Source organism: Rhinatrema bivittatum, chromosome 9 (assembly GCF_901001135.1).
Source record: "Rhinatrema bivittatum chromosome 9, aRhiBiv1.1, whole genome shotgun sequence".
Taxonomy (NCBI): Eukaryota; Metazoa; Chordata; class Amphibia; order Gymnophiona; family Rhinatrematidae; genus Rhinatrema; species Rhinatrema bivittatum.
The window spans coordinates 242092719-242119340 of record NC_042623.1 but is presented as its reverse complement, the minus strand read 5'-3'; the positions used below and the strand labels follow the sequence as shown (position 1 = coordinate 242119340).

General features: G+C 46.6%; 1 protein-coding gene across 5 annotated transcripts in view; it reads left to right on the top strand.

Moving 5' to 3' along the window:
* Positions 1–23546, top strand: part of MFN1 (mitofusin 1) — a 153758-nt gene extending 130212 nt beyond the window's left edge. For 4 of the 5 annotated variants that reach the window (XM_029615781.1, XM_029615786.1, XM_029615785.1 and 1 more), the window contains exons 15-18: positions 5016–5174; positions 5809–6005; positions 11191–11325; positions 22005–23546. In XM_029615781.1, coding sequence (XP_029471641.1) covers positions 5016–5174; positions 5809–6005; positions 11191–11325; positions 22005–22074 — 561 coding nt within the window. In that variant the 3' untranslated portion in view covers positions 22075–23546. The remainder of the gene's footprint in view (positions 1–5015; positions 5175–5808; positions 6006–11190; positions 11326–22004) is intronic. The other variant, XM_029615782.1, reaches the window with a different exon arrangement.
* Positions 23547–26622: the final 3076 nt, after the last annotated feature.

The window sequence follows — 26622 nt, the reverse complement described above, 5'->3', positions numbered from 1 at the left end:
CCGGATCTTCACAAAATGTCTGGCCATGGTGGCAGTGCATGTTTTCTCATATCTGGGAGATTGGCTGGTTACTAGCATGTTTCAGGCAGGGTCCTCCAGGACCATGCCCTTGACCATTTGGATGTTGGAGTGACTATCCAAAGTCAACTATCCAACTATCTCAACTATCCAAAATCCCATCTCAGTCCGTCACATCAGTTGGACTTGATGAGAGCCCTTCTAGACACGGCTTAGGCCAAGGCTTTTCTCTGTGCCAGAGAGCCATCGCTTTGTTGTCTTTTGCAGTAGAAGTTCAACAGAGCCAGCAGTTATCAGTCTGGCACATGTTGAGGCTGTTGGGTCACATGGCAGTGACTGTCCATGTCACTCCCTTGGCACATTTACTCATGTGTAGAGCCCATTGGACCCTGAGGTCACAGTGGCGCCAAGCCACTCAGAGCCTCCAGGATTGCATCTGAGGCACCCCATCTCTCAAGGACTTCTTGTCCTGCTGGCAGGTACTTTCCAATTTGGAACAGGGAATTTCCTTTCAGAGTCTCCCTACTCAAATTGTACTAACCATGGATGCATCCTCCCTGGGGTGGGGAGCTCATGTGAATGGGCTTGGCAACCAGGGTCTGTGGTCTGCTCAGGGACATTCTTTTCAAATCAACTTCCCAGAGCTCCGGGCTATCAGGTACGTGCTATGGGCTTTCAGAGATCGGCTGTCCAACAAAGTTGTCCTGATCCAGACTGACAACCAAGTAGCCATGTGGTTTGTCAACAAGCGGGGAGGCCAGGGATTGTAATTCCTGTGTCAGAAAGTGGTCCAGATCTGGGCGTGAGTCCTGTGTCTCATGGGATGATGCTCATGCCCATGTACCAGGCCAGGGTGGAGAACATGGTGGTGGACAGGCCTAGTCGAGCATTCAGACTCCACAATTGGTCTTTGAACCAGGGGGTAGAGAATCTGATATTCCGTCTCTGGGGGAACCCGGACACAGATCTGTTTGTGTCCCCCTGCAACAGGAAGTTACCTCTGTTCTGCTTCCTGTCCAGGTCAGGCAAACCAGCTTCAGATGCCATGGCCCGTCATTGGGGCAAGGGTCCTGTATGCATATCCTCCATTCCCTTCATGGCGAAGACTCTCTTGAAGCTTTGCGGGGACGGAGTGACTATGATCCTCTTAGCCCCTCATTGGCAGAGACAGGTCTGATTTCCACTCCTCTGGGAGTTGTCCATCCTGAAACTGATCAGTCTGAGGACTTCCCCAGATCTCATCACGCAAGATCAGGGCAGACTGCAGCATCCCAACCTCCAGGCTCACAGCCTGGATGTTGAGAGGTTAATTCTGCAGCCGCTTGATCTTTCTGAGGATGTGTCTCGGGACCTGGTGGCTTCTAGAAAGCCTTCCACTAGAAAGTCCTATGGACTGAAGCAGAGGAGGTTTTCTGTGTAGTGTGAGCAAAGGCCCTAGATCCATTCTCCTGGCTCACACAAAAACTGCTTGATTACCTTCTAAACCTTTCAGAAGCTGGCTTAAAAACCAACTCTGTCAGAGTTCCCCTTAGTGCAATTGGTGCTTACCACCACGGTGTAGATTGTATGCCCATCTCTGTGCAGCCTATAGTTCTATGTTTCATGCGGGGCCTGCTTCAATTGGACCCTCCTCTGAAGCCTCCCGCTGTGACCTTGGGACCTCAACATGGTGTTTACTAGGCTGTTGAAAATCATTTTGAGCCGCTGCGCACCAGTGACTTGAAATACCTGACCTGGAAGGTCATATTTTTGGTGGCGGTCACTTCAGTGCACAGGGTTAGCGAGTTTTAGGCCTTAGTGACTTATCCACCTTATATTAAATTTTATCATGACAGGGTGGTCTTGCGTGCGAACCCTAAGTTCCTGCCTAAGATAGTGACAGACTTCCATCTTAACTAGTCAATCGTATTGCTTATATATTCTTTCCCAGACCACATTCACACCAAGGTGAACGAGCACTGCACAGTTTGGACTGCATACAAGTATTAGCCTTCTATCTGGAGTGGACAAAAGCCCATAGACAATCCACTTAACTTTTTATTTCTTTTGACAAGAATAGGTTGGGCTTTGCCAAACAGACACTATCCATTTGGCTAGTAGATTGCATCTCCTTCTATTATGCCCAGGCGGGACTGCTTCTTGGGGGTCATGTCATAAGAACATGCCATACTGGGTCAGACCAAGGTTCCATCAAGCCCAGCATCCTGTTTCCAACAGTGGCCAATCCAGGCTACAAGTACCTGGCAAGTACCCAAAAACTAAGTATATCCCCATACTACTGATGCTAGTAATAGCAGTGGCTGTTTTCTAAGTCAACTTGATTAATAGCAGGTAATGAACTTCTCCTCCAAGAACTTATCCCAACCTTTTTTAAACCCAGCTACACTAACTGCACTAACCACATCTCCTGGCAACAAATTCCAGAGTTTAATTGTGTGCTGAGTGAAAAAACCCCTACCTCTGATTAGTTGTAAATGTGCTACATGCTAACGTCAGTGAATGCTACCCTGGAGGTTCTGGATTTAAACTTTCTACCTAAGAGCCTAAATTTGGCTTCCAGAACCTTCCTCCCACATTGTCCTATGTCATTGGTGCCCATATGTACCACGATAGCCGGCTCCTTCCCATCACTGTCTAAAATCCTATCTAGGTGACTTGTGAGGCACCAGCTAGGCATGTTACCAGGCGATCCTCATGCCCACCAGCCACTTGGCTTTCTACATTCCTAATAATCGAATCACCAACTATGATTACTGACCTAACCCTTCCCTCCTGGGCAGTAGCCCTTGGAGAGACATCCTCGGTGCGAAAAAACAATCCACCACCTGGAAAGCAGGTCCTTGCTACAGGATCCTTTCCTGCTGCACCAGGTTGATGATCATGAGACCACCTTCCTCCAAGGCAGCACCAGGGATGCCAGTCTGAAGTTGGGACTTGGCTACTATGTTCCTGAAGGTCTCATCTATATACCTCTCTGCCTGCCTCAGCTCCTCCATGGCACAGCGATGGCCCACTTGCGAGCAGTTCCCATGGAGATCTGCAAGGCTGTGACGTGGAGTTCTCTCCACACATTCACATCCCAATACTATCTGGATAAGGATGGCTGACACGACCGTAGGTTCAGGCAGTCTGTCCTCCGGAACCTGTTTGAGATACAGAATCCAACTCTCCCAATCTAGGTCTGTTGTTTGGGTTCAGGCTGTCTCCCCCTAAGTTACCAACAGCACCGGTGGTGTTGTGCCCATTGGCACCTGGTTAGGTGTTTGTTGGTTCCCTTTTGTGTTGGGGAGAAGCCTGTAGCTAGGGAGTCACCTATGTGTGAGGACTGCCATCCTGCTTGTCCTCAGAGAAAGAGTTGCTTACCCGTAGCAGGTGTTCTCCAAGGACAGCAAGATGTTAGTGCTCACGAAACCCGCCCACCACCCCGCGGAGTTGGGTTTCTCCTAACTTTTTTTTTTTTAATCGTAATTCTATTTTACGAGACTGAAGAGGAATTCCACGTGAATGCGTGGTAAGTTTTCCATGCCAGGCTCCATCAGATGTCACCCATGTATGAGGACTAACATCTTGCTGTCCTAGGAGAACACCTGTTACAGGTAAGCAATTCTGATTTATTCTGAAAGTGCCCATTTCATTTCACATAAATCAGAATATGGCATCTTTCTCTTTCTTCAAGAATTAACAATAAACCACAAAAATTCAATGTCAATACCCCTCAAGTTATAATTACCAAAAATATTTTTTACATTTGAGGAAACTGTAAAACACAGTACTAAATTATTAATTAATTATTAAAATATCAGGAATCGGTATCAGAAAATTCAGTGCTTCAATCTCCTGGGCTCTTGCCCGCAAAGGGCTACAACCCCTCTCATCTACATGCACTTTATATAACGTCATTTACTTCATTCCGTTTGTTGTATTTTTACTTTTATGTCATAAGTGTTACCCTTTAAAATACCCTAAGTGAATTACTCTTGATATGACTTATCTTTTTGTTACTGTTTCTGATGTCGCCGTCTATGTTGCTGTTTCTTGTTGTTCCTGATATTTTAATAATTAATTAATAATTTAGTACTGTATTTTACAGTTTCCCTCAAATGTAAAAAAATATTTTTGGTAATATTTCTCTTTCTGCCATAAACCATCCTCGACAAAAAGAGAAGCTTTATGCATTGGATGTAAAAATGAGCACTGACAACATATTTGAATGAAACACCATATTTTAGGTTGACAGATGAACAATTTGTGGTGGTTGCAAGGGCCAAGAAGGGCTTTCCAGTGTGCAGCTTATCTTTATCCAGACAATATTAGGGGTGGCATATATGGTTAGGGCCAAGTGTCTTTCCACTAGAGTCTTTTTCAGCTTCAGAATCTGAAGAGCTTCAGCCACATGAGCTTTTGTTACATACTGTCCCAAGATGCTATCCCTCCCTTCAGATGCGGTGGTTTTGCTTTGGAATAACCCAGTATCTTGGTGTGTTAAGCAGAATGACCTAGAAGGAGCATTTCCTATCCGCTAATTGGATTTCTTGGCATTCTAGTGTGAATCACCTAGACAGCCCACTCAGATGGTCAGTTTGATAGCTCAGTATGAGGGAGATTTAAAAAAAAGAGGGCAGAATCTGTATGTATGTGAGAGAGAGAGAGAGTGTGTTAATTGAGCCAGGAAAACAAAGAAATAGGTTGTGCAAAAGCTTTTGATATGGTAAAGGCATTTGTGTTTTCTTGTAAGTTAAAAAAAAACAAACAAAAAAAAACAAACAAAGTGCAATATACGTACCATTGTTGGACATGAAACAGAGGACTTTTAACTAGGAGGGGTCTCCACCTGCTAAATGGGAGTCTGGGCCTTCACTGTGAAACTCCAGTGAGCAAGTGGGAGATTTCCCTTCTGCATCAGTGCTTCTAGAGTTCTGATTTTAACCGTTGTATACATTTGAAATGAGTAAAATGTTTACCATATCTGACCATTTTGTAAATAATTCCTGTTCTAGGTTCCTCGCTCTTTGCCCACTACCCCCTCTGCAGCCAGTGTGCCTGCACTCTCACGAGATAACATTTCTTCTCAGGAAGAACTCATGATGTCTATTGTTACTGGTTTGGCTTCACTAACATCCAGGACTTCAATGAGTGTGCTCATTGTTGGAGGCATGGCAAGTACCATTAGGAATTTGACTTCTGCTAAAAGCATCATTGGAAGCAGTGTTAAGGAAAAGCATTTGTGTAGTAAACAACTTGATGGTGACCATATGGTTCTATGACCTCGGGGACAAGCTAAGGCATTCTTGCTTTTCGTAGGGATCTCAGTTGGGCAATCGGAAGTATAGCTCCCTGCAAGCAATCGGGTAAAACCAGGACATAGAGCTTTATGGTCATAGCTTTATGAGGTTTTGGGACACTTGGCCTACAGTATTGCTCTTCTCCATCCTGAAATAATGAAAATATATTCCTATTAATTTACTGTGTGGCTGTGACTGAACATAGATTTACTGTTTAAATCTGCAGACTTTCATGCATATAATTTTTATCCATTGCACATTCACTTCTTCCAAACATCTTTTCAGATGAGTTGCATATATTTATCTGAAAGCATTAAGGCACCCAGTGGTGACATCTTAGTTGTGAAAGCTGGATCTGTGTCTGATTGTGTCAGCTATAGGCCAAGTACTCTTATGGCAGAAGCACCCACTGCCTGCACTGTGTGACGTTCCGAAGTCAAGCAAGCTTCATTATGCTGATTACACGGCTACCACTAGATATTTTCAGTTATTCCATGCTTTCTTCCAGGTTTGGAAAACTGTAGGCTGGAAGCTTATAGCTTTTTCCTTGAGCATGTATGGCGTTTTATACCTCTATGAAAGACTGACCTGGACGACAAAGGCAAAGGAACGGACCTTTAAGCAACAATTTGTCAACTATGCTACCAATAAATTGCAGATGATTGTTAGCTTCACCAGTGCAAACTGCAGCCATCAAGTTCAGCAGTGAGTATCTTTACAGAACCGGGAACATGTTCAAGTTCACACATTGTATGCAGGAAGAAATTATCTGCTGTACAGTAACATCCCTGCTTAAATTCTTTAGCTAGTGGTGTATAAGAGCACATGTTCTCCTGGAAGTTGCATACTGGTACTATTTAGTGCTAGGAAAACCTAGAGCTGCTGGAGTCATTGGCTCAGTCCTGGCTGAACTTGTGGGACTTAAAATCTCAAATTATAAAGCTAAGCCCTCTCCCATGTAAAGCTAGTTATTTGCTCATCATTGCAATGATTAATATAGCAAAGGAACATGTTACCAACCTAGATCACTGGGCTGCACCTTTTTTTTTTGTTCTGGCAAAGAAGCCAGCAAAACAATAGGATGATTTTAAAATTAACATACATTTCTCATTGCCACTAAACTTGCTATTCCCTGTACGTACCAGGATCAGTCCAGACGATGGGTTATGTCCCCCGTCCAGCAGATGGAGTCAGAACAAAAAGCTCGGAGGGAGGTCCTATATAACCTCACCTCCCTTACCTCAATCTTCAGTATCTTCTGACTCCAGCAGATGTGAGCAGGGGACTGGCAGTCCCCAGCACAGGAGCTTAGGCTTCTAGGTCTCTTGTTCTGTCTGTGAGGGATCAAGTTTGGGGGCGGGGGGGGGAAAGGGAGTTGATTAAGCTGTTGCTGGGGGAGCAGGGGGAGCTTGTTGACAGGTCTGCTTCTTGTCTCCTTCCTCCTGTCCTTTCTGTGCCGTCAGGGGGTAAGTGTATGCCTTTGTTTTTCTTTTAAGGTTCCTTCCTCTAACTACACTCACCGGCACTTGGGATTCGTGCCGGATCGCGGGGGTGCACGTCAGTGGTGCTGATCTCTCTCCCCCCCCCCCCCCTTCTGCTGCTCGTCGCTGTCAACCCGCGGCCCTGCGACGTACTATTCCCCGGGGCCGCTAGCCGATGGGAGGCCAGATTCCTCAGCGGCTCCTTCGGGTCGGTGGGGGGGTGTAGTCCGCGCGCACTGCCCGGCGGACACCAGGGTTCCCGCCACTGTCCTTTGCTCCTGCCTCTCCCGGGGCCTCGTGATGCCGCGTGCAGCAGCCTGTTCCGATTGTGGCCGGCTATCGCGCGAGCTGTCTCCCTGCGGGGGAAGACAGCATTATTCTGGGAGATGGCACAGGAGCCCGCGGGGAGGACCGCGCGGCTCGCAAGTGCGGGAACGGTGGCCACTTATCAGATGAGGATGCCGGCATGTCGGATCAGGAAGCAGGGGGCCCGGTCACAGCAACGCCACCGGTTCTAGTGCCTTTTGGGGAACAGGAACAGAGTTTTTTGGACGGGGAGACCCCGGTTGGCCCCTCCCCGGGCGTGCCCTCGTTTTCACCGGAATTCGTGGTGCTGATGCACAGTGCTATTTTTCAGAGCAACAGCCTGCCCTTGGGATTTTCTATGGGACCTCTTCCCCTCAAATTGGCGTGGACGGCCTTCCCCCCTGGGGGGGGGTCCGCCCCATGGGACAGTGGTCAGCCATCTGGGGAGTAGCCGGGTCCCTCTCGTGACCCGGCGGGGCCTGTGCGAGGATCGCACGCCGCTCCGGAGAAGGACCCCCTCCCGGATCCAGCCGGGGATGACCCCACCTTGGTGGCCCAGGTGGAGGGTGACGATCCGAGGGTCCTCCGCATTTTCCAGTCGGATGAACTGGATGACCTTATTCCTCATATCCTGCAGGAGATGGACATCGGTGCTCCTCCGGATCCGGTTGCACCTGATCCCAAGGTAAGGAAGGGGGATCCCCTTCTCGCGGGCCTTCGGCCCATGTCTAAGGCCTTCCCAACGCATCCTACTTTTTTGCAATTGATCTCCAGGGAGTGGGACACTCCGGAGGCTACACTCAGGGTCAGTAGGGCGATGGAGAAGCTCTATCCCCTCCCGGAAGATTTCTTTGAGCTGCTAAAGATCCCGGCCATTAATTCCGCGGTCTTGGCAGTCACGAAGCGTACGACCATCCCGGTCACGGGTGGCACGGCGCTGAAGGACCTGCAGGACAGGAAGTTGGAGGTCTATCTTAAGAGAGTCTTCGAGGTTTCGGCGCTCGGGATGAGAGCGGCCATCTGTAGTTCTTTAGCACAGCGAGCGGGCCTATGTTGGGTGCAACAACGTCTCACCTCACAGGACTTACCAGCAGCCGAGGCGCAGCAGGCGGAGAGATTGAAGGCCGTGGTGGCCTGTGGTGGCCTATGGTGCCTATGGGTCCTGGCTCGGTCAATGGTGGCAGCGGTCTCGGCCCGTCGCCTTCTGTGGCTCCGCAACTGGTCAGCGGATGCCTCTTCTAAGACCCGGCTGGGGTCGCTTCCTTTCAAGGGCAAGTTCCTATTCGGAGAAGATCTGGATCAAATCATCAAGTCCCTCAATGAGAATGTGGTGCACAAGCTCCCGGAGGATAGGCCTCGCTCCACAAGGTCGTTCAGTTTCTCCAGGAACCGGTCCCGGAACCAACGCCGGTCCCGGCCTGCAAGGCAGCAGCAGCCACCTCGGGCTCCGTCGTCTCGCTCTCATACCTAGAACCGGTCCTTTCGAGGGCGCAAGCCTGGCAAGGAGGGCCAAGGTCCGAGCACCGCCTCGAAATCAGCGCAATGATGCCAAGCCGACCCACGGGCCGACTCCTCGGGTAGGGGGCCGGCTTGCTCTCTTCTACGAAAAGTGGGTCCGGATTACGTCGGATCAATGGGTCCTGGATATCCTAAAACACGGAGACGTATTGGATTTTGTCCGCGCGCCCAGGGACAGGTTTCTCTTCTCCCCATGCGGGTCCCTTCACAAACAAAGGGCCGTTCGGCAGACCCTCCACCGCCTACTCTCCCTGAGGGCGATAGTACCGGTATCCGCCTCCTAACTGGGTCGAGGACATTATTCCGTCTATTTCGTGGTGCCCAAGAAGGAGGGCACTTTCCGACCCATTCTGGATCTCAAGACAGTCAACCGGTCTCTCCGGGTACCTCGTTTTCACATGAAAACTCTCCGCTCGGTACTGGCTTCGGTTCATCAAGGGGAGTTCCTCGTATCCCTGGATCTCACAGAGGCGTACCTTCACATCCCGATCCACCGGGATTATCAACGCTTTCTGCGCTTCAAGGTTCTGGGACAACATTTTCAATTTCGAGCTCTGCCCTTCGGGTTGGCAACGGCTCCACGCATCTTTACAAAGATCATGGTTGTAGTAACGGCGGCACTGCATCGGGAAGGGATTCTGGTACATCCTTACCTGGACGATTGGCTCATTCGGGCGAAGTCTCGGACCCAGGCCCTACAAGCAGTGGACCGGGTGGTACAACTGCTTCGGTCCTTGGGTTGGATCATCAACTACGGCAAGAGCAACCTGACCCCATCTCAGTCGTTGAATTTTCTGGGTGCACGCTTCGACACGAAGGAGGGTGTAAGGTGTTCTTGCGGCCGCAGAGGGCGCAAGCGCTGTGCAGAGGAGGAGCCTGTCCTTCTACGGCAGGGTCCCATATTTTTCGAGGAGGCAGATCGCTTCTGTCTTTCGGCTTGGCTTTTGAGAGGCGTAAGTTGAGGCATCGTGGCTATCCGGAGGCGGTAATTTCGACTCTCTTGCGGGCTCGTAAGACGTCCACTTCCGTTACGTATGTGCGGGTGTGGAAGGTTTTTGAGACTTGGTACGGATCGCGTACTATCCCTCTGGCTCACGCCTCGGTACCTCAGATTCTCTCCTTCCTACAGGACGGGCTGGACTTGGGCCTCGCATATAACTCCATCAGGGTGCAGGTGGTGGCTTTGGGAGCATTCTTTCACAACGGGAATGATTCGTTACTTTCTTCCCATCCGGATGTACTGCGTTTCCTCAAGGGGGTAAGGCATCTGAGGCCACCATCTAGACCACCTTGTCCTTTTTGGAGTCTCAACCTGGTACTCCGCGTTCTCAGTGGTTCACCTTTTGAGCCTCTCCGAGCTGCCACCCTCAAGGATCTCACCTTTAAGACACTTTTTCTGGTAGTGATCAGTTCGGCGCATCGCATTTCTGAACTGCAAGCGTTGTCATACCTCCGTTTCACTGAGGAAGGGGTCTCTTTGCGCACGGTACCCTTGTTTCTTCCTAAGGTAGTTTCCGCCTTTCATCTCAATCAGTCGGTGGAATTGCCTTCCTTTTCTTCGGCGGACTCCAGAGAGCTTCGTAGTTTGGATGTCAAGCGATGCTTGATGCGCTATTTGGAGTCCACTAATGATTTCCGGCTTTCGGATCATCTGTTTGTGCTCTGGTCGGGACCTAAGAAGGGCCATATGGCATCCAAGACCACTATCGCCAGATGGCTGAAGGGAGCGATTTCCTCCGCTTATCTCGGGGCTGGCCGGCCCCCACCGCTGGAGGTTAAGGCACACTCCCTTCGGTCTCAGGCCACGTCTTGGGCGGCGAGCATGTTGGTATCCGCGCAGGAGATCTGCAGGGCAGCTACTTGGAAGTCACTCCATACTTTTTCAAGACACTATCGTTTGGACATGCGGGCTCCAGTTTTTGGATCCTTCGGCGATAAAGTCATTCGAGCAGGGCTGTCTTCAGCCCACCCGAAGAAGGGAAGCTTTGGTACATCCCACCATCTGGACTGATCCTAGTACGTATAGGGAAAAGAAAATTATTCCTTACCTGCTAATTTTCGTTCCTGTAGTACCATGGATCAGTCCAGACACCCTCCCTGTTTGTCTGTTGGGGGTCGTTGGGGTATGCCTCTGCTCGACTGTCTTTCCGATGCTTCCTTGAGCTCCCTGGGGTTCCAGGGTCTGTCTCTTGTCTCATAGTTCTGTTTGTGCAAGTTCCCTCTGGGGTTAGTTGAGCTGCAGTTATAAATTTTGTTAAATCTTGTTAAAATTGCCTAGAGGGCATTCATTTTACTTGATCCCTCCGTCTCTTTCTTCTTGGCTTTGTTAGTTTAGTTACTGAAGATTGAGGTAAGGGAGGTGACCTCCCCCCAAGCTTTTTGTTCTGACTCCATCTGCTGGACGGGGGACATAACCCACCGTCTGGACTGATCCATGGTACTACAGGAACGAAAATTAGCAGGTAAGGAATAATTTTCTTATTTTTGTACAGTACCAAACATTCCATTTAGTCATGCGATAACCATGAAAGGACATGAGAAGTATGGTGATCAGATATTTCAAACTTGTTTTTCTGCTTTCCCAGGGAAATGGCCACTACGTTTGCACGACTCTGTCAGCAGGTTGATGTCACTGAGAAGAATCTAGCGCAGAGCATTGCTAGGCTGTCTGCAGAAATAGATCAGCTGGAGAAAATACAGAGCAGCTCGAAAGTGCAGAGGTAAGGGCTAGGCAGCATTTGTTTGCTACTTAATTACATGTGTGGGGATGTATGGGAGGTTTCATCTTTCCAGCTCAGCCACAGTCCTGAACGTTTTGTGGGGTTCGGTGGCAGGGAATGAATACCTACCTCCCCCATATTGTACAGCTTCTCAATATTGGTCGAAAATCATCTTTGAGCTTATGGTTCAGACTGTACATTTGGTGTTAGCCAAGCAGCCTAGAAGTAATTCAAAGCTTCCTCTGCATTCTGGCAGGCCAGTCCACACAAATGGGTGATGCATGCCAACCAGCAGATAGAGACAGAAATCAACTGACTCGCTGATCTCACCCTCCTATAGCATAGCACAGCACAGACAGCAGCCTGCCAGTGTTCTCACTCCAGCAGCTGTTGGATGTGCTTCCCAAGTTGGAAGCTAGGGCCTGGTTAGGCCAGATGAACAGAAAATTCTGGTGGGCAGCTCCTCTGGTGACAGTTGAGCATAGCCCTTGACTGTTTTTAGCCTGCAAGGATGTAAAATTTTGCCGAAAGAAGAGCTGGCTCCTGATGTGATAGACCTGTGCTCCCTCCCTCAATGGAGCAGGTAGGAACAAAGGGCTTCTGACTCTTTTGGATCATCTACGTTTATTTTCCCCTTCTTCCCCCCCAAACTCTTCTTTCTGCTCCTGCTTTCTCTTTGGCTTTGTGTGCCTTTGTGCAATAAAGTTTAAAAAAACAAAACAAAAAACAGCCACTGCTTGTGCAGTTGTTGCTGCTCCGCAGCTGAAGGCCATGGCAGGCTGAAGGCTGGATTTCAGTGTGGGGTATTTAAACACGGACCGTACCTGAGAGGGTGAGTCACGAGGGAAAATGCATGTATGCAAGGGGGGGGGGGGGGGTGCGCCTGGGATAGGCTCAGGTGAGCGGTTTTCAGCTGATGCTGAATGGAGCATTTGGTGAACAGCTCCTGTCAGGGGACATTCTTGCTGGTCCCCATGAAAATGAGACTCCCCAGGATCCTCTGGAGCGCATGCAACAGTGGGGTCAGTCTTGCTACTGTTTCCTGCCGCGGGGACAGAGGCCTGGCATGAACAGTGGCCATGTTAGAGTCACTAGATTCTAATGTCCTGAGGAATCGTGCTGGCAGACAGGAAGGAAGCCTGCCTGCATTTTCATTTCATTTATTAACATTTATTAATCACTTAACACTTGCAGCCTAAGCAATTTAACAGTAATGAAAATACTCATAACATAATAAACAACAATATTTGTTTATTTAATTGTATTTATATCCCGTGCCCTCCATGGTTTGGGGTGGGGTTACAAGAATACATACATAATACCAAAAAATACAGGTTCATACATAGACTTAAAGGAAATAATAAAAATTAGATTCATAACAAAATGACTGAAAGTAAACAAAAATGAGTAAATAACTTAGTTTGGAAATAAAACTTGGAATAAAATGCAAACATTAAAATAACATTAAAACTAATTGAAGTAAATTATTGTGCTCTCAGGTCAGGGAAAGCAAGTAGGAAGAGATAGTGCTTAAGGGCTTTCTTAAATGCTTTTTTATCAGGAAGCAAGTGTAAGTCTGGAGGGATGGTGTTCCATAAAATGAGACGTGCTATGGAAAATGCTCTTTCCTTAGTAGAGACCAATCTTGTGGTTTTCGGTGATGGGATTTGCAGGAGTAGTTTGTTTTTTCAACTAAGATTTTTGCAGGGTGTATAGATGTTTAAAGATGCAGATAGCCAAGTAGTATTGTTACTATAAATGAAGTTATAAATGATTTGATAGCGCTTTGTATTCAATGCACTATTTTAGTGGGAGTCAGTGTAGTTTATGAAGAGTGGGGGATATGTGGTCAAAGATACTGTTGTTGGAGAGAAGTCTGGCCGCTGAATTTTGGATGAGTTGAAGCGGACGAATTGTGGGAGACCTAGAAGGTCTTATTAGTTTTATCAACTTATTCCCTGTACGTACCCAGCTCAGCCCAGACTCCTGGGTTTATTCATCCGTGCCAGCAGATGGAGACAGAGAAAGTAAAACTGACACGGCTTTATATACACTGATGCCACCTGCAGATCCTCAGTTTTTCTCTGTCTCTAGTGGATGGTGGCTGATGCATAAACCTGCAGTTTATTCCAGTATTTTTGGTCTTATTTTTTTTTTTGTGGTTATTGCTCTGAGCCTTCCTCCCAGGGGTGTCTAGGTTCCTCGTGAGGGATCCCTACCCTGTTTGGTTGAGACGGACAAGCTGGGGGTTTGTGACCCTTTTGTATGCCCGATCCACAGATAGCCGGTGGTCCAGATCCCTCCCTTTCACAAGGTCACTTAAGTGACTGGGGGTTTTTTTTATTTGGAAAGGAAAATTGTGCCCGCTCCTCTGCACCTGTGAGCAGTTCAGTCTGTGTGCAGCTGTCGGCTGCTGTAACTGTGGGAACAGTGGCCTTTTTGGATCCCCCGGCGATCAGGTCTGTGCTTTTGTGGTCCAAGGGAGATTTCTCTCCTGTGCTTTCCCCGGTCCACCCGGGTCCTATTGGGGGACAGGGGGACTCTGAGGGCTGCCTGGAACAAGGTCCTCTTCCTGCGGACAGGTTACGGCCCTTGACTCTGTTCTTGCCAGAATTCGTGCTTCTTATGCACAAAGCTTTTTTGGCGCAACTGAGGGCTTTGCGCCGCATAGGGGGATCAGGTCCGGTCAGGCTGGGGGAGTTGCAGGCTATTGCGTTTGTCTGGTATGGCTCCGCAGGAGGATGCCTACGACCCAGGGGCAACACTTTCTAGCGATCGGGCGGCGGATCTGGGCACGACGGATACAAGCCAAAGTGATGATGTTGATCCGGGACCTGTGGCCGAGGGGGGTGTGAACCCAAGATCCTCCGGTTGTTCCACAGGGAGGAACTGGCAACTCTCATTCCGCAAGTTCTCGAGGAGCTGGGGCTCCAGCCTCAGCTTGACAACCCTCTCAGGAATGGAGCAGATCCAATCTTGGGCAGATTTTCTTTTCGTTTTGTGGAGTGGTCCAAAGAAGAGGTCTTAATCTTCCAAAACTACCATTGCCAGATGGCTTAAGGAGGCTATTGGCTCCGCTTACATCCTTAAGAACATAAGAAAATGCCATACTGGGTCAGACCAAGGGTCCACCAAGCCCAGCATCCTGCCTCCAACAGCTGCCAATCCAGGCCACAAGAACCTGGCAAGCACCCAAAAACTAAGTCTATTCCATGTTACCATTGCTAATGGCAGTGGCTATTCTCTAAGTGAACTTAATAGCAGGTAATGGACTTCTCCTCCAAGAACTTATCCAATCCTTTTTTAAACACAGCTATACTAACTGCACTAACCACATCCTCTGGCAACAAATTCCAGAGTTTAATTGTGAAGCAGATTTGTGAGGCAAGACTTGCCCTGGGTAAAGCCATGCTGACTTTGTTCCATTAAACCATGTCTTTCTATATGTTCTGTGATTTTGATGTTTAGAACACTTTCCACTATTTTTCCTGGCACTGAAGTCAGGCTAACCGGTCTGTAGTTTCCCGGATCGCCCCTGGAGCCCTTTTTAAATATTGGGGTTACATTTGCTATCCTCCAGTCTTCAGGTACAATAGATGATTTTAATGATAAGTTACAAATGTTTACTAATAGGTCTGAAATTTCATTTTTTAGTTCCTTCAGAACTCTGGGGTGTATACCATCCGGTCCAGGTGATTTACTACTCTTCAGTTTGTCAATCAGGCCTACCACATCTTCTAGGTTCACCGTGATTTGATTCAGTCCATCTGAATCATTACCCATGAAAACCTTCTCCATTACAGGTACCTCCCCAACATCCTCTTCAGTAAACACCGAAGCAAAGAAATCATTTAATCTTTCCGCGATGGCCTTATCTTCTCTAAGTGCCCCTTTAACCCCTCGATCATCTAACGGTCCAACTGACTCCCTCACAGGCTTTCTACTTCGGATATATTTAAAAAAGTTTTTACTGTGAGTTTTTTGCCTCTACAGCCAACTTCTTTTCAAATTCTCTCTTAGCCTGTCTTATCAATGTCTTACATTTAACTTGCCAATGTTTATGCTTTATCCTATTTTCTTCTGTTGGATCCTTCTTCCAATTTTTGAATGAAGATCTTTTGGCTAAAATAGCTTCTTTCACCTCCCCTTTTAACCATGCCGGTAATCGTTTTGCCTTCTTTCCACCTTTCTTAATGTGTGGAATACATCTGGACTGTGCTTCTAGAATGGTATTTTTTAACAATGACCACGCCTCTTGGACATTTTTTACTTTTGTAGCTGCTCCTTTCAGTTTTTTTCTAACAATTTTTCTCATTTTATCAAAGTTTCCCTTTTGAAAGTTTAGCACGAGAGCCTTGGATTTGCACACTGTTCCTTTTCCAGTCATTAAATCAAACTTGATCATATTATGATCACTATTGCCAAGCGGCCCCACCACCGTTACCTCTCTCACCAAGTTCTGTGCTCCACTGAGAATTAGATCTAAAATTGCTCCCTCTCTCGTCTGTTCCTGAACCAATTGCTCCATAAAGCTATCATTTATTCCATCCAGGAACGTTATCTCTCTAGCGTGACCCGATGATACATTTACCCAGTCTATATTGGGGTAATTGAAGTCTCCCATTATTACTGCACTACCAATTTGGTTATCTTCCCTAATTTCTCTTAGCATCTCACCATCTTGACCAGGTGGACGGTAGTATACCCCTCTCACTAGTCTTCCCTGACACACAAGGGATTTCTACCCATAAAGATTCAATTTTGTATGTATGTATGTATTTATTTATTTATTTATTTAAATGCTTTTAAAATTTACCGACATTCATAGGACATATGCCGGTTCACAATCAACATTGGAAAGGCGGAAGAGGAAATTACAAATAACAGGGAGGGGGGAGGTGGAGCAGGAAAGGAAAAAGGAGAGGATGGGGGCCAGGTGACAGTCTCATGCAGGATGTTTATCCTGTTGGACTCTATGCCATCCCGGACATAAAGTGCCACACCTCCTCCCGAGTGCTCCTCTCTGTCATTGCGATATAATTTGTACCCCGGTATAGCACTGTCCCATTGGTTATCCTCTTTCCACCATGTCTCTGAGATGCCAATTAAGTCTATGTCATCATTCACTGCTATACATTCTAATTCTCCCATCTTACTTCTTAGACTTCTGGCATTAGCATACAAGGGTAAGCCAGTTCCGGAAGGCTTGAGGGCCCATTTCACTCACTCAGGCACGACCTCTTGGGCAGAAGCTCACTTGGTGTCGCCACAGGAGATTTGTAGAGCAGCAACTTGGAAGTCTCTGCATATCTTTGCAAGGCATTATTAGCTGGATGTGGGGGATCGGGAGTGTCGGTCTTTTGGCGAAGGCATGTTACGAGCGGGACTCTTCAGGTCCCACCCTGTTTAGGAAGCTTTGTTACATCCCAGGAGTCTGGACTGATCTGGGTACGTACAGGGAAAGGAAAATTTGGTTCTTACCTGCTAATTTTCATTCCTGTAGTACCATGGATCAGTCCAGAACCCGCCCAAACATTGAGGAGGGTGGAGCGTTGTCCGCTCAACTGTTCTAGATTGCAGATATCAGAAGTTTTAACAGTTTTATATTGAAATGTGTGTTCCGTTTTTTTGCAAATTTTTTTTTTTTTTTTTTTGCATGTAGCTTGGGTACAGATCAATACTGAGGATCTGCTGGTGGCATCAGTGTATATAAAGCAGTATCAGTTTTACTTACTCTGTCTCCGTCTGCTGGCACGGATGAATAAACCCAGGAGTCTGGACTGATCCGTGGTACTACAGGAATGAAAACTAGCAAGTAAGAACCAAACTTTCCTTTATATAAACCTAAAGAACCATGACAATCACATGGAAGCCATGTAAAAAAAATCACATGCTGGCTCATAATCTTCAAACACTTTGAAAGAGGCTAGCCTGCTGAATAACTTTGTACACTCTGATTAATTAGCCAAAAGCCACTTCAGGAGAATAATTTTTGAAGTGCATGTAAGCCATATACAACTGTGGCAGTTATGTTGTCGCTTTCTGTTGTGAATTGAGCTGTGCCGCACCTGCCCTTTTTTCAGTACAGTAGCCGCCCCTCTCTACCTTCTCGCTACAGATGGTGATGTTTTTAGCCTGAAAGAAGAAATCCCCTTATTTTCTTCTGAAACTCCCAATAGGACGAAATGGACCAGGTGGTATGTTTTCATGTTGTTGGCACCAGATGCAAAATATTTTACATTTGAAGGCATAGATTTTCTTAGTTGAAGGCTTTCTAGAAGAAATTAATATATCTTTGAATGCTGGTGGTAAGATTGGCAATTACTGAGCATTCAGTATTCATGCCGTGAGGTTGAGGACTGAAAGATTGGGATAAAAGAGTGTCCGTCCATCTTGAGTTAGAAGAACAGGGTATGGGAGCACCGCTGGAAAGCTTGAGGAGATACACATAATTTTGGGCCATGCTAGCACTATGAGATCAGGCAGGCTCTATCTCAAAGAAATTTCTGTTTTGTCTCGGCAATGAGTGGCATAAAAGCGTATATGAGGCTATGCCCCTGATCGAGAAGGAAAGCATCTTGTGCTAGTGTGAGATTGCTTGGAAGAATGGAGCAAAATTGATTTAGTTTTCCTGCAATGCAAACAGGTCTATTGTCGGTAGACCCCAGAAGTCGAACAGTTTGTTCAATAATGACTATTGAAGAAGACCACTCATGAGGTCAAAACACTATGCTGACATCCACTAGAATGTTGGAAACACCTGGCAGATAAGTTGCTTGCAGGGTTGCTTGATGGTGGGCTGCCCAGTTACAGATTTTCAGCACTTCCCTGCAAAGAAACCATAACCCTGTTTCTCCTTGCTTGCTGACATAGACTATGATAACTTGATTGTCTATTGGAATCAAGTTGCTCTTTTTTGGAGAAGGGATGCGTGAATATGGTGAGAGCATGCCATATCACTCTTAGCTCTAGGAGATTGATCTGGAAGAGAGATTCCTGTGGAGACTAGAGACCTTGAGTATGGAAGAGACAAATATGGGCTTCCCAAACTCTAGGTGAGGGGTCTATTGTGAGGACGAGCTGATGACACAAACGGAGTGAACTAACATCCTGGAGTACATGAGGAGGCAAGCAACCATAATTGCAGCTCCCTTGCCATCAGTGGTTATGATTTGTGCTACTGAAGATAGTGGTTGAATGAGCCGATCCCTTGGAGATTGCAGACACCACTGGAGATAACGTATGTGAAGGCAGTTCAGGGGAACTACATAGATGGCAGCTGTCATATGACCACGCAGTACAAGGAGCCTTCTGGCAATGGACCATCAATTGGCCAGCTGCATTTCAATGAGTGAGACTATGGTTGATCTCTAGTCAATGCCCAAAAATGCCTTCTGAAGCAAGGAGTCTATGCAGGCCCCTAAGAACTGAAGGTTCTGTACAGGTTCTAGGTTGGATTTCTCAAAGTTGATGCAAAAATCTAAGCTCTGAAGCAGACATGTGGCCATGTCCAGAGAATGGAGAACGTTGAGAATTTGATGTGATCAGACAATCTAGGTATGACAAAGGTGCACTGATATTACAAGGCATTTGGGTAAAGACTCTGGGGGCAGAGGAGAAGCCAAATGGAAGGACTTTATATTGGTACTGGGATTGAATGCACTTGGAACCATAGGTAAAGCCAACGGGCTAAGTGAATTGGAAAATGAGTTCAGGTATCCAGAGCACACATCCATTTGCCATGCTGAGTGAATTCATTTTGAATTGTTCCCAGAGGATATGCTTGAGGAGCCATAGATAGAGGATTGGCTGTAATCCCCCTGATGTTTGGGAGGTGAGAAAGTATCTCGAGTAGAAACCCTACTGGTGTTGCAATGCAGGGAGGATTTTCATTGCCTGGTATTGTATAAGAGATTGCACCTTCACATGAATCTATGGGAGATGAGAGGGATCCGGTTGGAGTGGCAAGTAGTGTGGATAGGATGGGGATCAGGAAACATGTTGAACTATGCTGAGTCCATGAGGGGGTTTTTTTATGCCAATTTTCTAGAAATTGCTAAATTTGTCTCACTACCAGAAGGGAACAATGAGGATTAGACGACAATATCAAAACCTGGAACCTGGCTTAGGCTGGACTGTTTTTGGCTTACAATATTCCTTTTGTCTAGGTCTGGCTAGAAGTTGACGCTGTGCTGGAAGAGGCTGGAGGTGGTTCTGCTGAAAAGGATGATACTGCCATCTGTGAAAACATAGACATTTGAAAGGATAGTATGGACGTCTCAACAGAGCAGGTTGTTCTGGCACCAGGAAGAAAGATTGGACTGCCACATATTGGTCCTTTATGTGTGAGACTATTTCTCAGAATTTCTCTCTGAAAAGATGGTCTCCCAAGTATGGGAGGTCTGCCAGTTTTTCATGAACATTATTTTGGATGGAACTAGCTCAGAGCCACACCATGCATTGCACTCCAAGAGGCTGCAGAGACGAAGGATTAATTGACAGAACCACTTCCTCGGCATTCCAAAATGGCTCAGGGGGAGGGTATTCTGATTGGAAGAATGTAGGTATAGCTTTGGTTTCTGGAGGCAATCATGTAGAAATGATGAATGGCAATGTGGGTGGAGAGCATTGCACTCTGGAATATTCTTTTACTGAAATTGAGAAGGAGTTTGATCTTTTATCAGTGGGGAATTGGAATAAATACATGTTTTTGCTTCTTTCATAGTCAATTCTACAACAGACTGGTATGGAAGATGTACTACGCCCAATCCCAGAGTATGTTGGATTTGGTTTGAGATCCAGCTTTCTAGATAATTTCCATAATTTTAAGAGTAGTGCCTTAAGAATGTCATAAACTAAGGGGGAAAGTTCTGCTGGTATATCCATAATCTTTAATAGACCAGGGAGTTCGGATTGTGTGTCATTGTCGTTATGGACATCACTACCCAATGCTGCTGCCAACTTTTCAATAAATTTCAAATACTGTAGGTGAGGTCTTCAAGAAAATCTGGCAAAGGACCAATTGTAGTCCAGTGGATTCCTTATCCAGTACTGAATGGCTCACTCAGCCAGGACTCTAGCAATTAAGAAGCATATGCCTCTATTTGAGGCTTCAGAGGAGCGGCTTGGTTTATTAGCTAACACACTCTGCTGCAACCGAGTGTGTTGATGAAGATACTCTAATATTAGGGTCTGATGATGAAAACACCTAAAGGTGAGTTTGGGACTTCAATCTGAGGAACCACCAAAGTGAAAGTTGAACACAGGGGTTGGAATGTTCCAGCTCTCTCTTGCAAGGGAGGTAAAGAAATTTCTCACTAACCCTGCGCCATGGTCATAGGACTGTTGTGTTAAGAAAGGAACAACATTTTTTTAAACTTGAACTGGTTCCTGCAGGGTGGTAGGTGGTGGATTTGAGGACAGCAGCACTATTGAACAGATAAGGTCCAGTGCTTGTAATGGAATAACTTCAACTATAAGCCTTGGAGGTGTTAGCCATCTAACCAGTGGAGGAGGTAAGGGTACTTTTACTCCTTCTCCTGCAGATCTTGGATGGCTAGCAAATTTGTGTGTAGGTAATCCTCTTGGGTCCCAGAAAGTTGATGTAGAAGATCATGAGCTCCTTTCAGGCTGTATGCTCCAGAAAGGTCCAGGAACAACATGGAATGAATGTGAGTCAAATGCATCATGATCTGCATTGAGCATACTGAGACATGAGGTGGAGAAGGCATTGTTTTATCAGAAGAGTCAAGATGCATCAAATGCGTCGGCATGACTTGCACCAGTGCATCCTGTGCTGATGTGAGCATTGCTTGTACTGCTTCAATGCAGATAAGGTTGGCTCAAGGGAGTGATGCCTCTTGTGTCTATGGTGTCCAGGCAGCTGAACCTGACCTCACGGCTGGGGAGTTTTGGAACAGCTCCAAGTCTTTCCCAAGAAGGCAGACAGTGCTGCACTGACGGAAGAAGATCTGCCGTCACTTCTGAGAGATTTATGCATCTCTTCCAAGTGAATAGCCCTGAAGCACTGTCAGCTTTTTTGTTTGTGGTCTGGTCTCAGCAATAGCATAACTCGTGGCCATCAGTAAGGGACATGACAGTTCCACCATGAGCAGTTTTTTAATCCATTAACATTTGTAGGCTTTTTTCCCGTGGCCTGACATCCTGTGGGAGAAAAAAACGTTTTGTGGGGTTTTTTTATTTGTGGGGTTTGGGTTTTTTTTTTTTAATGCTGTTTGTGTGGCTGCAGAAGCAGGGAGGTAAGGCAGAATAAGATTTTTGAAGGAAAATTGCAAGTTTGAAGTTAAAAAAAAAAAAAAAAAAAAGACAAAGCTCTGACAAAAAAATTGAGGGGGCTCACAAGGCAACGCCTGCAGGGGAACTCCTGCACACGTTCAGAGCTTACAGCTCTGACAAATGCATTTGATGTTGGCTAACATCACCCACAGATCATAGCTAATTCAGCCTGCTTTTCGATGGAAAATATAGGTTACTATAGGGGGGGTTTTTCAGGAAAATTCTCAGATTTTTTACCTTAGATAAAGTCAAGGTACTAGAGTAGCTAGTATTTGAACTGGGCTGCTTTCTTGTTCAGGGTATGATGGGATGTCTGTTATTACTATGTTTTGTGGGGAGTTTGTCTTCTAAAAGATCCAATGTTTCTCCTTTTTATTTTTCAGGAACAAGGCTGTTTATCTTGAAAAGGAATTGGATGGTTTTGCAAGGCAATTTCTTCAGTGGAATACATAAGGGATTTTTATGCAGACTTCTACTCAACTTCCTACAAGGAAAGTAACTTGGAGCCCTTTCCTTTTCAGAATCTCTCCTCTCCTATAACTGAAGCCCTGAAAGGTTTTGCACTGGTAGAATGGAATTTTTACTTTGTTTCATGAATCTGTAATCTATTGGTGCAAGGACGCCTATTATCTTCATCTAACAAAGTTTAAGTGGCTGGTGCTCCAAAATCCAAGTGTACTTGGATTAGCTCTCAGCTTCATAAATTCCAAATTCTCTCCATCCCCATCAGGTTCAGAGGTGACTGTAAGGCCAAGTCTGGTCCTTATGAATTGTTATATTCAAAACTTATCTATTTTAATAGATTTCATTTGTTATCCTGCAAAACTGATGCATTTGTTCTGTATCTAATATGAGAGTTGGCTTATGCTGTGGCCTGGTCTGGCTTTAGGAAAAAAATGAGTGCAGCGAGATCTATATAATTAAAATCAACTATACTAAAAGGTTTTAGGATAACTTTAAGCAGGTGCAATGGAAAGGCATATGTCAATACACAGGTTTTTATAAATACTGTGCAAAACAGCTCTTGCTGTGGCCTAATTTATCCTGAGTTTAGGGACTCATAACTAACTGCTTGCTTGTAAGGCTCAGTAATATTATTTGGCTGGTAGCATCATAACACCTTAGCTTTAAAAGGAGACTATAGTTCAGTGACACTAGAAGCTTTGAGGAGACTCTGGCAAAGAGGATCCTCCCTGAGATAGCCCCAAGCCTCACAGGGATCCTGGGAGCTGGCCAACAGGGCTTCCTGCACCTAGAAAACAAATAAGGGGGGAAGCCTGTCTCCATCCTGCTTGCCTAGGGAAAGTAACAAGAACCATTGCACTAGGAACCAAGTTCTGCTCAGCCAGCGAGGAACAACAACTGTTGTCCTAGGAGTGGAACTACAGACGCTTTTGGAACCAGGGCTTCTACTATACCAGTCCGGTATATGCTACCATCTGATTGGAGACAGAACAGTGGCAGTTGCCTGTATCCTCTGCTGGTAGAATGAAATAAACTTGTGGGTCTGTATTAGTCTAGCAGGATAAGTAGATTCAGCTATAGCAGAAACTTTATTCTAGCTGTAGGGAAAAGTATGTGATACATCTAGCCTTCTCTGTTCCAATGTATCCTCGGCAGCAGTGAGCTCTTAAAATTATGCCCAGTTAGATGTCCTGAGCTCTGGCCTTGAATAACATTACCAATAATTCTCCTCATTCCTTACAGATACCATCCCAAACAAGCAACTGAAGCATAGACCTGTTTACAAGAAACTAAGTTTCAGAATTTGCAGTGGACCTCTTATTTCTACAGTTGGATGTGTGGAAAAAGCTCTGATTATCTGTAAAATACCTGAAACTAAACTTTTGAAGTATTATATGGCATATGATTGAGTACTCACGAAAGAAACACTTGAGCTTTGAGTAAAAACTATTTCAAACATATCTAAAAACGAAAAAGTGACTATTGATATTTACCATGTGAGCCTGGGCCCGTCTTCTTAGCTCCAGCGAGCACATTCACTATTGAACTTAGTCACTGAGCTTTCCATTAACAAGGGCTAGACAATATTTTTACATGCAGGAAACTAAAATGCTTATTAGAGTTGAAGGATAGTTTCATATAATAGTATTATAACACACAAGGAATTAAAGCATTTAAAAGTAGGTGAAATAGTGTATTTCTAAGATGAGTGTAACTTCCACCTCAGTTTTTCTCAGCTCTTTCAGATGGCAGTATTACATGATAATTAAGCCTAGAAGTGCTTTGTGTATTACACTGAGGAAAGAACATGTTTGCTGTTTTTTCTCGTAATTCATTTATCAAATTCACTTTCCTTGTCCAATGGATTGAGTTCCTACTGCAGTCACTATTACCAAACCTAAAGTCTTTACATGGCCTACGGGTGGAGCTGACTTTCTCACAGGACAAGCAGGATGGTAGTCCTCACATATGGGTGACGATATCAGGATGGAGCCCAATCACGGAACACTTTTGTCAAAGTTTCTAGAACTTTGACTGGCACCTACTGGGCATGCCCAGCATGGCACCAACCCTGCATCCAGCAGGGGTCCCCCTTCAGTCTCTTTTCCGCGCAGCAGTAGCCATGCGGGTTAAGGAGCTCTTAGAGATTCCTGAAGGAATTTTTCCTCACGGAGCTTCTTTCCAAAATTTCAAAAATTCTACCCCCTAGGGGTCCTCCTATCGATTTCGTAGTCGCGGTCGTAAGGTAAGGCTTTACCCTCATTTGCGGTCGATTCCCATCGAATTTTCCCTTCGGGGCCTTACTGGCCATCGATCACACCGCGGTTACATTTTTGTTGAAGCCATGGCTTCGGGTTTTCGATGGTGCCCCGGTTGACCTCGGCTAATGTCCATCACAGACCCGCATAGGGTTTGTGTGTTGTGTTTGGGGTCGGACCATGACATCTTAACTTGCACCAAATGTGCCCAAATGACACCGAAGGGCCGTAAGGCCCACTTAGAGAAGATGGAGTTTTTTTCAGGCAATGCCACCGACTCCACCGAGTGCTTCGACATAGTCTGAGCCAGTGCCATCGACCTCTCACCAGCAGCAGGACACCGGTGCTGCCCACCCGGCACCAACTACTCCGAAGGCGTCTATTTCTTCCTATTCGGCTCCGGAAAAGGACCGAGGAGAACATCGTGAAAAGCGTCAACACCGTCATCGGAAGGCTCAGTCCATTGATCCAGGCAAGCCCTCAGCATTGGTGTCGACAGAGCCACCGACAAAGAAATCCCGTCCAGAGAAGGCCCCATCCTCCTCTGTGACTGGATCACCGAGGCATTCCCCACCTTCATTGGTGCCAGGATCAGAGACTCCACTTTCACCGGTGGACCCTCCTACTTCGGAGCTGGGGTTGCACGTCTCAGGCTTCCGCGAGGAATTGGATTGGATGATCCAAGAGGCCATCGGAAAGGCACTGCAGGGCTTCCAACCTCCATTGATGCCGGCACCGATGCCAGCCCCAGTCACCGACCCGATTCCACGGCTCTCACATTGCTACTCGGCGGGCTGGATATGTTGACCTGTGCCCTTCCACTGGTAGAACCGAGGATACCGGTATGTCCAACACCTTCCACTCAGATTCCTTTGTCATCGGAGGACGAGGAAACAGCGAGACCGGAACCTATGCCCGGGCCGTCTGGGATCTTGCCACCGACTCGCCCAATGTCATCGATTCCATCGGTACCTGTCCTTATCTCGACGATTGGCTGATAAGGGCTCCAACTCAAAGGGACGCACTAGCCTCCTTACATCTAACTCTCCATACATTGCTGTCTCTCGGGTTTCTGATCAACTATCCCAAGTCCAGCCTAATGCCATCTCAATCTCTATCCTTCATAGGAGCCAACCTGGACAGGCAAAAGCATTCCTCCCTCAGGATCAAGCTCGTACACTCATGTCCCTAGCGCAATGCCTCCAGGATCAAGATTACACGATAGCTCTTTTCCTCATTTTGCTGGGTCACATGGCATCCTCTGTACATGTCACTCCAATGGCACGTCTCACCATGAGAGTCATACAGTGGACTCTGAAGTCCCAGTGGACTCAGGCTTAGCATCCAGTGTCCAGCATTGTCCACATTACCAAGCAGCTCCACCTGTCGCTGGTCTGGTGGATGCAGCTCTCCAGTCTCCTTCAAGACCTTCCCTTTCAAGTTCCAGAACCTCATATCCTGACAACAGACACTTCCAAGTTAGGTTGGGGTGCTCATGTTGACGGCCTGCAGACTCAGGGAACCTGGTCTCCAGAGGAAGCCAAACATCAGATAAATTTCCTGGAGCTTTTGGCAATCAGATATGCCCTCAGAGTCTTTCAGGATTGTCTCAAACAAGACCATCCTGATTCAAACCGACAACCAGGTGGTGATGTGGTACATTAACAAGCAAGGGGGAGTGGGCTCCTACCTTCTGTGTCAGGAAGCTGCACAGATATGGGCATGGGCTCTTTCCCGCTTGATGTACCTCAGAGCGACCTACTTGGCGGGCGTGGACAATGTTCTGGTGGACAGGTTGAGTCGGACTTTTCATCTGCACGAATGGTCTCTCAACCCCACATAGCGGACACAATCTTCCAGCGTTGGAGATATCCACAAATAGACTTCTTTGCGTCCATCCACAACCGCAAAGTGGAGAACTTCTGCTCGCTCACTCGCAGCCAGCACTCTCAGAGGATCGCTTTCACCTGCTCATGGTCCAGCGGTCTCCTCAAAGCGTACCCTCCACTTCCACTCATATCGAAGACTCTCATAAAGTTAATGATGAGAGGGGCTTAATGATGCTGATAGCCCCTCTCTGGCCATGCCAAGTCTGGTTCTTAATCCTCGAAGCCTCAGTTCACCGGCGCATCCCTCAGAACGACGGGTGCCTACGCCACCCCAATCTCCAGGCCCTGTCTCTGACGGCCTGGATGTTGAAAGGTTAATACTCCAACCCCTTAACCTTTCGGAATCAGTATCCCGAGTCCTGCTCGCTTCACGAAAGCCTTCCACGAGA